Here is a 12,113-nt window from a genome sequence, read left to right as displayed (position 1 = left end):
GTGAAGGGGATTCAGATCTGGAAAGACAGGGCGCTGCCGTCATAAAATTGGAAACTCTAGAAATTGCGTGAATCACGATAGACAGTGAGTGTGAGAGACAGACGAAGTGAAGACGAGTGGGCGGAAATCACTTGAAATCAAAAGAAATTCGACAATTGTCAATTTGATGGCTTTCGAATAGCTTTCCTTATATAGCGAATACTTTAATATTGTATAAACACTTTAGTAATAATGGAAAATAAATAAAAACGTGAATAAAAGTAATAGCTTCGTTGAGGTTAATCCATAGCCAACTATTGCGGGAAACTTGCCAAGAAACGCGATAGCCGTAGCTTATATAAATTATAAATTAATTGTGCAATTGACCCCTTTTATCATCATAAATGAATAGAAATAGTGCTTAAACTGAGAGCATACTATTTTGAGTGCCAGCACTTTTTGCTTTGAATACTCGAACACTAAATTCGAGCACCAATTTGCCCAGTTTGCGCAAATACTACGAGAAGTACGTTTGAGCGTAATGTTTGCCCAAGTTCCGCGACTTTTTGTGACCTCTTCAAGCATTTTTTTTGAGCGGACTTCTGTGAAGATCACGTCGATTGTGCGTTTAACTAACTACGCTTCGATCTATGACCCTCATAAATTCTTGTAACTCATCAAATGTGTTGTAATCACCGTTGCGTAATGAATGTAAAATTTCATTTACTTACATCACATTAATGATACTGGGGAATCAGGTGGAGAATTGGTTGGAATTCTTTGTTTTATATATTATAGTTGCTTTAGAGTTACATAAAAAGGTATTCTTATGCAAAAAGGTATAATATATGGCACAGTTTAATTTCTTGTCATTGTAACCAAAGATAAATGCTATGGGTTTAGTATTTCTGGGACAACTTTGATTAATTAAGGACCAGTTGTTAGCTGAGACCTTTTTTTGTGTGTGTAAGAAACGTAAACAAAAGTCTTGGCATTTTTTGTTTGTCGCCAGCGGCTTCTAATTTACTTTTATGAAATAAAATATTCTCACTCTGCGCTCTGCTCAGTTATTCGCGGTCAAGGTTATTAACCCAAAACCGCGCCTCGCTTATTTCTTGAAGAATTCTTTATGCTCACGACTTGTAAAAAGCGAAACAACAATATTATGTATACGCGACGTAAGACGGAGGGAAAAGAGTGAGGCACATATCGAATTAAAATATCCCATAAACGATATAAAGAAATGCCAAAAACACGTTGCAAACAACAACAGACAATAGCAACCGGTTCAATAACTGACAAATGGCAATGGAAGGCATAAATTGAAATACATTGAAAGGGCAGCGGCCAAAAGATGAGACGCTGATGATGACGAGACAACCATGATGACGATGATGATGATGATTATGATGTTGTTTGTAGTGGTTTGGCTGAGTCAATCCAGCCATAATTTTCAATGTGTACTTAATGAAGCGAAATTATTGAATAAATAACAAAATTATCGGCATACTATACACACAATTGAAGTTCTGTCGGTCTCATTAGTATCTTGTTTGCTTCTGTGCATTACTGACCTTTGCTTAAACCGCGAGCAAATTGAAACTTGTTTTCCATTCGTCATTGTAAATTTAATTATATATGTCTTAATTTTACTCTTTTACTATGAAAACTGCGTGTGAACATTAATAGATCACTTTATGCAAACTCTTCAAAATGTATTCCTCATGAAATGTATAAATATTGAATATTCAATTTAGCTTAGCTTGGCAGCAAAAGACGTATAATTTTATACAACACTCTTTCTTTTCATATTGCAAACTCTCTCAATTTACACATAATAAACAATTTGTGCCATTCCAAGCGAAGTGTGTAAACAACAAAGGCAACTGTGAAAGCCTCATCAAAGCCAAAGAAAAACCTCTCGCCCTCTGACCTCCAGCTTCACACGTTGCCAGGGATTCACCTGCTCAACGAGGCTTGGCTATCTGCAGTTCGCCTCGATGTCTGCCTTCTGCTGTCTTTTGTGCTGTGTCAGCTGATGAACTGCAAGATACATTTGCAATTTCACACCCATAAAAAACCAACACAGGCAGCTTGCTGCCCAGATACACTGATAAACCAGCTGGCAATTAGGCATTGACAGGCAACTCTCTGATGCTGCTGATAGGACACGTGTCTGATAACCATGGCAACTGTTTTGGCTGCTGTTTTAAAAGAAGTTGAAAGCACGGTTTTTAATTAAATGTGTTTTATTAACTAGAAGAAAAGGTGGCTGACATCTTACTCGTTATAATAAGTATGAATTAGAAGATATTAATAGACAAAAAAATGTATTTCTAAAGAATATTTTAAATATTTGCATCAATAATAACAAAAAAAATCTTATTCGGTAAAATTAATAAATTTTTTAAAGAAATGAAATGTTGTTGCTTCACACTTTTACAATTTTCCATTTCATCCATATTTAATACTTCCAAGACCTTTATAATTACCTTGACAGCTTTGCTTATTCTACAGTTCAATTGTTAATAAATAAGCCGATATTAATTGTTGACAGCACTCACGTTAATAACAAGCTCAAAGTTTAGCAAGTGAATGCGATTAGAAAAGTAAATGACAAGCTAAGTTTACTCATCGGATTTGAGCAATTAAAACACTATTTCTAGATAATTTAATCAAGTCTACGTCTTTGTTTAATAATAATAATTTTAAAGTGAAAATTAGTTCAATTGTACTTAAGAGCCTCCTCAATGTTATAAATAGCGTTGATCAGTCAGTTCCCAGCTGAGTTCTTTTCTAATGTCAGCCAAACAGTTACATGGTTGTTAAGTGGCCAAATGGCAACAACTTCCTCACTAATACGTAGAGCATCGGAATAAATCTCGGAGATAAAGTCGAGCTTCTGTTTCTCTTCCTGTCTCAGCTTGGTCTGAGTTAATCTTGAGCTCTGCTTTACAAGCTAGCAAAGGTTCTCAAGCTGCAAGCACGTCAACTTGAAGATGGGGACCGAGTCTTAGGTAGCAGCAAGAGCAACAACAACACCAACAACAACCATGAAATTAGGTCAGCACTTTTAGGGGGAGATAGGGGGGCATATGTTTGGTCTGGTTGGGTCTTGTCTAACCCAAGTTGAGAACTCTGTCGTTGTCATCACTGCCGTTGAGTTGTCGGTTATGTTGTATATTATAATTGTTGGTGGTGTTCTTGTTTGATTTGTAGTTACCACATTTCTGGCTTTCGTTACGGAAGCTGTTGACGTCTCTTTGACTCTTCTTGCCTCTTCATAGTTTTTCTCTTACCATTTTCACGTTTGAGTGCATCGTGAAAAACTTTTACTTTGTGACGTCTTCAAACTCTATGCTTCGTTTATTTTTTCGGTGAAAGTTTTTCTTAACAGCTTTGGAGGGTTTTCAATTAACACAGCTGCAAAATAAATCGTTTGCTCCCCCACATGGTTCCCTTCTTGAAAAAAAAAACTAAGCATTTGGCCCTTTTTCGGAAAAAGCTTGTCAGCTGGTTGTCTAAACTTTTTGTTGCAAGTATTTATCTTTCATTATGACAACTTGGACAAAAAATAAAAAGAGAAAATATGCAAGTTGTGCAAACAATCAACCTGCCAACGCCCCTTGGCTGGACAATATGCATAAGTACTATGAGCGGAGCACATTGACAGGCCTCGTACTATCTGTCCTAACTACTTGCACCTTCTGTTTTCCATCCTCATATGTGTGTGTGTGTGTGTGTGTCGTTCCGTTGACATTGTCATTAACGCTGCTCAGCAGTCTTGGCTCTCTTTAGCTTTTCAGCTGCATCGCCAACTGTGAGTCCCTGGGTGACAATAGCTTTTGTGGCTGTCATGATGATGTCCGTTCCACACGACAACATGTTTTTGCTCTCTATCTATCTCTCTCTCGCTCTCTTTCTATCTTATCTGCCTTCCTCTTCTCGCACTGTTGTGTATTTTGAAAACACATCAAGTGTTGCATTTGACATGAAACGCTTTTTTATCCAATATTCCTAGGGCAGAGGAATTAACTTTAATTGCTGTACAATTTTCTCGAAGGATATTTATGTAGGATAACGAAAAAAGCTTCCAAATCGTTCATTCAAGTGATAGCCCTAATGTAGGTAACTTAAATTGAATTATAAATATTCATAAATCTTTGATTTTATATTGGTTTCATAAAGGAATTGAGAAAAAGAACTTGATTTGCATTGAAGTCTTTGAAATTGTAATATAAGAATATTTTATATCCTGTATTTAAACTATAGTAAATTCTAAGTGATTATTTTGGGTTTATAATAATCTTTATGAACAATTCATTAGAAATTTATATCTTTTGAATATTAAAATAGAACATTTGTTTGCCAATATATATATTCATATATAGTTTAAATATAAAAGTCTCTTTAGAACATTTATTTTCTACATTTGTATTATACTAATTATATCTTTAATATAAGAGAACGATTAATTTTTTTTTATATTTATTATTATTGATCAAATTATCTTTAATTTGATTTGTTATATGAGGCAACTGTACTTCTGGTCGCTGATGATTACAGAAACATGTAATCGACAAGACATCAGATAATCTGCATGAGATTCTCATTGATGCACGTTAAGTTGATACTATTAACCCAATTTGTGTCATTGTGAACACCCAAAGAGCTTTGCTTGGCACCCCTGACTGATATTAATGACGATAATGATGATGACGATGATGGCCCGTTGTCTATTCATTTAATTTGTCCGCGCTAATTTTGCGCTCGATGGGCAAAAGTCACACGAAGAGTCAACAGAGACAAAGATGCCAGATGAGAGCTGGGAGTTGGAAGAGGCTCGACATGAGTATCGCAACGGAATGGGCGATTCAATAAAGCCATTAGCTAAAGTAGCCAATGCATTGGGGACACATGCGGCACTACGAGCAGAACTTCAGCCTCGAGCTGCGTACGGTTCACTGGCTCGGCAAATAGAAAGTGCAACGAGGCGACGACAAGAGGTGACTCTCGGTTGCAGCCTCTCGTTGCACGCACACACACATGCACACATGTTTACGCTGTCAGTGGGCTTGGCTCTCAGAAGTCAACGGAACGTGTCCATGTCGATAGCAACTAACGTGGTCATAATTTTGCGTGCTGTTTAACGCCTCAAGCAGCAGCTAACTAGATAGAAAAACTTGGTGCACATGCAGTTCACGGTTAGTTCACCGTTAGTTTGCCGGTTTTTTGCGAAGTTTGGCAACGCCGCACTGAACACTTAACTAATGAGTTACGTAACAGGCAACTTGTGTATGTGAGCATGGCGAGATCGCTGCCGCAAACTCGTTGCTGTGACACTAAATTGAACAATGTTTTTGGCAAGCGGCTCAAGTCGCGTGGCTTTATTGCATTTTCCAGTGTTCCCAATTTAATGAAATGAATTTTCCAAGGTAAAAGCTAAACACAACTCTTGACAACTCTTGTTTTAGTTGCCGTTCTTGTTTGGTGTTGTGGCCTAAAAAGTTTGCGCACCTTGCCATGGCAACAAGTGCAAGCGGGCCTGTCTGCCAGTTATGCTAGGCAGGTTGGCATAAACAATGGCCAAGTCGCGTTGCCAACTGAACGACGACAACAACAAACAGACCACGATTCTGGCGAAAATCAATAAATTGCTTTAGGCTTCGGGCCTCAGACTTTGGCCTGTCTTTTGGTGTCTTTTGGGGCGGGGTTCAACGACAGGGGAGAACGTTGGGTTAGACTACGAACCTGGGCACCCAAATTTGAATGGTTTAGAAATGTCTAACCCCACAATGTCCGAGTGCAAGTCGATAGCGATGTCTGTGTCTGTTGTGTCGACCGCGACACGTTTTGCCATTTGATTCCCAGGCAACCCGACAAATTGAACTAAATTTCCTGTTTTCCTGCCTTTTTCTCCATTTGTTGACCCAATTTGCCGCGGAAAAGCGACTTTTCATTAGTCTAAGTTGCCTTTTGTTAAGGTTTCAGCTTTCAAACTTTCGGGTTGCGGGTTGCGAGCAGCGAGTTGCGACTTTGCGATTTGGCGCATTTGATTAAGTGCCGACCAACTGTCGACTCTCTCAGGGCTTAGGGTTGTTGGCCTCATGGCAGATCCCATTTGGTCGACGATTGTGGTCAGCGCAAAATTACTTTATTTTGACTGGAAGTCGGAGTGGTTGTTAATTGATTTCGTTGTTTAAATTACTAATGACTTTTGGGCCTAAATTAATATACAAACTTAAATCTTACAGCTTAGCGAAGAATGCTTTTTAAAAGGGGGTTAACTCTGCTTAAAGACGAGGGTTAAATCCAGGGATTAGAGTTGTGTACTTGCTCATAAAATAGGCCAAGATTTATGGGACAAGCTGCATGTTGTGACTGAACACGACACCAGAAACCTACATGATGTGCTTTTCCCAGTGGCCGACGGCCCGCTGACAATTACTTGTAGTGGAAAACGTGTTGGCTACTTACCGAAGTCGCTTCCTCTCTTCCTCCGCCGCTCTTCCGGAGGTGTCTTGATCGCAACGTGAATCGTGTAAATCATATAAACATTGTTGCACGTGTAGGCAAAGCACCTCTAAATCACGCATGGATTACCGAAAGAAATCAAATGGCCAAAAGCGTCATAAACTTTTGCCGCGTTGTGGCCACACAACGTTGCAGCGTAGGCGGAGCGAGACAGCGATAGAGGGAGAGAGAGAGAGAGAGGACAGAAGTCTTTGAAATTTATGCAAGTTGAAAGTCGTGATACAATTGAGAAAAGTTCAGTTGTTGACTTTAACTTCGGGAGGAGATGAGATGCCGAAGAGGAAGCTGAAGAAAGCATTTGCCTTGGGATAGGGTCTTTGATCTTTTGATCTAGTGCTGGAATCAGGCCATGGGCCAACTTATCATATGTTTATATTTCGATTGTGCGCGATTGTCTGTGTGCCACCAGTGGTAAGAGAACCTTTCGAAATTCGACAACCTGTTGCCTTTTTTTTGTTTTGTTGTTTTTTTTTTGCCGCCTGCCCTCAACTGTGCATAAGTAGAACGCCACACAGTTATAATGGCTGATGGTTCCACTCAAGCGACCATAGACGACGCGTCGGGCCTCCCAACTGCCACAGCAACACAGTCACAGCAACAGCCACAGCAACAGCCACAGCAACTGCCACAGCAACAGCCACGGCAACAGCCACAGCAACAGCCACGGCAACAGCGAGTTAAGAAGCAGAACCAACTAAACCAACGAACGCGACGTCTTTTTATTCTTTTTAATTTTTTTGCTGGGTAATTTAAGAAGCTCGCCTGACTTTTTGCATTCACTTTATTGCCGCTGGTTGCTGTTACTGTTGTTGTTGGTTGCTTGCTGGTTGTCTGGATTGTTGTTGTCTATTTACCGCTAAGAGCAACAAACAGCGAACGCCGGCCCGGCTTCAACTTGAAGTTGGACACCCGCCACCAACCGGGCGAGCTTCCAATAGAGAGTCGCTTCGTTCAGCTTCAATTTCTTGGTACTCTTCCATTCCATTCGCTTTGCTATGCTGTTTGTTTTGGCACTGTCTCGATTGCCGTATCGGCTTTGTCATCTTAAGTTTCGGACTAGTTTCTCGTTATGCTGTTCGTCGCTTGTTGAAAGTCTGAGAACTCAGCTGATGCTTTTGTTTTATTGCATCAACGGTTCACAAGCTAATCTAGGCATGTAACTAATGTAGCCAGATGAAATCTCTGCAGATAATTAACTTGGTATTAGAGTCGTGTATATTAAGAAGATTTAGTTGACAAAGCTTTGGACTAATTTATAGAATTTTTATACCTACTACCCATAGGGTAGAAGAGTATTATAACTTTGTGCCTGCAGGAAATGTACTATATAGTACTCTATTAACTTATACCACATATAACCTTCGATATATTTTAGTTTTTTTTTCACGGTATATGAATTTGGTATATTTTAGAATAATAATTTCACACTGTTATTCAAAATTGGTAGTTTTCTTACTTTTTATTTTATAAAATACACGACAAGATTTGAAGAAAGCATTTTGTTACACGGCTAGAAGTGCCAATTGAGGTAAATCACCACGTATTTAAAAATCTGATAATAATTACAAGAGTGACATCGAATTGCATTTCTCACAAAATTGAACACTTGAAAACTAAATGTGAAAGTTTCTTTTATAGCAAAAACCTTTTATTAAAATATAAATCAAAATATTTTAAGGACAAATTAAGAATATAGTTTGAATAAAATGCAATTCAAAATATTTAAAGCGCAAAGTAATTAATATAATTCTAATTCAATTGCAAAATATTTGAAATTTAATTCTAGAGAAGGCGTTACAAATTAGCGTCTTTTACATATTGAGCTGATTGTATTTTATTGCAAAATTTGTATCCAATTTTATGTGATTCACTTTGACGTTTACTTTCCAAATGAGCCACGTAAATAGCCACTGCTAATTGTTAATAGCCTTTCAATGAGCACAACGTTGTGGAAAACATTTTTAGCATTGCTCAAATTCGTGCGCCTTTGTTATAGATATATATTGTCAAGTACGGCTGCAGATACAGATACAAATTCAGGCAGATACTGAGATGCGAGTTGGCAAAATGCTTGTAATTGACATTTAATTACAGGAAATCGGCTTATTAGAAAATCGGCTTATTTCAGAGCACAAATATTTGCAAGGCATTTAAATTGTCAGACAGTTGAGACAACTGTGCCATTCTCTGGCACTCTTGAGTATGAGAATATGCGAACACACGCACACACACACACACACACACACACACACATGTGTGTGTATTGAGGCATCTCCATATCGCACAATGAGACAACGTGCCACTTCTGCGAAAGCTTTTCCGCATCTCAAGGTCAGCTCTTTATGTATGAATGAGATCTAATTGTTCGCCATGTCGATGATGACCGACTCATGGGCTCATTGTAACTACTACTTACGAGATTACGAGTGCCTGCCTGCCTTCTACTTATGTAATCACATAGGCAAATATTGGATTACATTTCGCAAGAGACGAAGAAGTAACGAAAGGTGATCCGGCCAAGTGTAGCCACTTGTCTGAGTGGGTGGCACATTGGGTGATAGTTCAGCATATGAATTTGTTTTTTTTTTGCTAGTATACTACAACCCACATCTAACATTGACATTCCATAAATGATATGCTGCTTAATTGACGAGAAACATCAATGAGTAGTTGAGAATTTTATTTGCTTTTGAAATATTTGGTGCCAGCTGCCGCCAAGCAAAAATACATATTTAAACAATTGTCAATTTTCTTTTGTATTGCAGTCTCTACCCCTCAATCTCTCTCTCTCTGATCTGGATCTCAGTATTTAGCAAGAGGAACACTCGCAAGTCATCCCAATCGTTATGCTGTACAGTAAAACATGGCAACGTCGTCACTTTATGTTGCTGGGGTGACCTGTTTGGGTTTCGTGTGCTTTGCTTTGGCCTCCGTCGCCATTGGCATACCCATTTGGGGTTACTACGATAGTCCATCAGGTGAGTGCTTATAGAAATGCGCTGCATATTTTCTTATTTCTCATCATACCTTTCGACTTGCTTCACAGGTGGCTATGACTACGATCGCGGCTATTTTGGGCCCTTTAAAGTGTGCAAGCAATTGACTTATAATCGCGAGAAATGCGGCAACGATGTCTCCAAGTTCCGGCTGAGCAGTAAGTACTCGAGCATAAACAAATTAACTATGCTATTTTTGAATTAATTGAGTCTTCTTATTAAAGACTGCTTGTCACTTTTCCTGTCTTTTCATTCCCATGAATATCTAAGAAATAGAAAGTTATAGTTATTTTGAAATGTTGTATTAAAAATAGTAAAATCAAATGTTAGTGACTTACATCATATTTTATAAGCTTTATCTTGTGGTGCAAAGAAACCAATATATAAATAAATAAGTCTAGTTATAAGATATTTATAAAGTGAGAACTTCGGGCGTAAAGTTTTTGTACTCTTATGTCCACAAATTGAAATTTGAGTGCAACCAGTTTTATACCTCCTAAAAATCATTCTCTTGATAAGTATCTTTCTTTTGTAGAATTTTAATTTCCTGCTTATATGCTGTGCGTTTTCTTATTATTACTGAAGCACCTGTAATTTATTCCTGGCTCTTCTTTCATAAACGTCTTTTTGTTTTATTAATCTCTTCAGAATCCTCTTAAAAGTTCTAAGCTCATTGAAAGCACATACTTATTTGATGTTGAAATTTTTAATTAAATGCATCAAATATGAAGTTTCTTAATGAAAACATACAAGCGATTATATAGCAGAAGATCTAAAGGTGTATATTTAAAATGAAAGCATAAATTATGGAATAAAATATGTTGAATATGTAGCATGTTTGCCGCATCTCATTGCAATAAGGAATTGTATTCGTTATTTTAATAAAATACTAAATAACTTTATCACTAAATATTGGACTGTACTTTTAGACATATTTATAGTTAATATAGTTTTAGAATAACCTACTTAACGTATAGTTATTTATTTCATATTTCGCTCCCTTATAGATGCCGTATTCGCCAGCGGACTTTTGGCTGTGGGCAGCTCAGCGCTGCTGGGCATCTTCTGCATACTGTCGGTCATCCAACACGCGATGATATCGTCACGGGAGAAGGTGGTCATGTCCTACACATCGCTGGTCATTGTCAAACTCATCCTTGCCCTCCTGGGTGGTAAGCATTTTTTGTGCCCCCAACTGTACTCAGATGGGTATTAACAGAGAAATTGACTTGCAGGTTTGCTGGCTATTATAGCCGCAGTGCTTTTTGCGTTGCAAATCGATGAACAGGAGCGCTTTGGTTTCAAGATATCGCGTGGCATTTCCTTTTACATACAGGTGAGTCAGTCAGTTTATATCGTGATAAGCAGTTCAAACTATTGACACCATTTTCTTTATGATTCGCAGATAGTTGTGATTGTTTTATCGATTGCGCTGTTTGTCGCCGCCGTCTATGATGTCATCTTCTCCCGCAGCTCTGGAGGCGATCCCACAATGGCGCTGGACGCTTCATCGCCAGCTAGTGCGACCACATTCAATAATCCCGGCTTCAAGGAGCCGCGTAGTCGCAACGGCGTCTCGGTCACAGATGCCTCTGGCAAGCCATACAGTGGCATCCGTAATGGAGCCGGCACAGCAGGCAGCGTGGCTTCGATGAGCACCACTGTGACCAGTGTCTCGAATGGTTCCACATTGGACTCTGTGACACGTTCCCCGCTGCGTTCGAGTCTCAAAAAACCACGACCCCGGCCAGATCCGACGCTGGGCATTCAAAATCCCGGCTACTCTGGCTCGGGTAGCTCGCCGCCGATGCGTCGCAATGGCAGCGTGAAAAAGGTTCGCATTCAAACGCACAGCACAGAGGTTTAGATAGAACAGGGCGAAAGTGTGTAGCCCTCACTTTATGCGATTATCGAGTAGAGCATCAATACGAAATAAGCAAAAAGACGACAAAAACAACAAACAACAAACAACAATTACAAAGACTGTGTATAGTAGCAAGCAACACAAAACGACATTTGAAGAAATACAAATTGAATGGAAAAATGAAAAGTTTCAGGCGCAGACAAACAAGACATCAGTAAATTATTTTCATTTGTCTTCCAAAATGAGTCGCAATGTTAATTTGTTTCTAAACAAGAGGTTAATTTAATTTTGATTAAATTGTTTAATGGCAGGCAAATTTATCTTTTTGTAAGCAACGGTTTCCGTCCAAGGGCAGAGTCAAAGTAGTTAATTTAATTTCCATTCGACATTTTGTTTAATATATGTTATGTATATTTATGTATACAATATACCATATATATATTATTTATCATCTCTCAAGTGTCCTTACGACCCAGGCCCAGTCCCTTCACAAGCTACAAAACAAATCAAATCAAATCGAACCGAACCGAATCAAACAAATCAAATAGAGAATACCTTTCCATCTTTGTAACGATTTAGGTGTAGACTAAGATTTCATTAATTTGCAATGTAAAATATAAACAATTGTTGCTAAGTTAACCATATGCAAATACATACTACAATTAAGCTTGTTTGTTTAAAAATAAGTTTAATGTTTTTCGCTGTAAGTTACAAGTATAATAAATTAAATGCAAATTAAA

General features: G+C 38.4%; 1 protein-coding gene across 1 annotated transcript; it reads left to right on the top strand.

Moving 5' to 3' along the window:
* Window positions 1-9,278: 9,278 nt before the first annotated feature.
* LOC133842510 (uncharacterized) lies at window positions 9,279-12,039 on the top strand. The gene is made up of 5 exons (XM_062275622.1): window positions 9,279-9,491; window positions 9,560-9,667; window positions 10,517-10,681; window positions 10,745-10,845; window positions 10,915-12,039. Exons 1-5 carry the CDS (start codon window positions 9,377-9,379, stop codon window positions 11,374-11,376), a joined length of 951 nt encoding a protein of 316 aa, XP_062131606.1. The 5' UTR covers window positions 9,279-9,376; the 3' UTR covers window positions 11,377-12,039.
* The last annotated feature ends 74 nt before the right edge of the window (window positions 12,040-12,113 follow it).

The sequence above is a fragment of the Drosophila sulfurigaster genome, chromosome 3 (assembly GCF_023558435.1).
Source record: "Drosophila sulfurigaster albostrigata strain 15112-1811.04 chromosome 3, ASM2355843v2, whole genome shotgun sequence".
NCBI classification, from domain to species: Eukaryota; Metazoa; Arthropoda; class Insecta; order Diptera; family Drosophilidae; genus Drosophila; species Drosophila sulfurigaster.
Note: the sequence above shows the minus strand (reverse complement) of the source record. Positions and strands in the feature narration are given on the sequence as shown.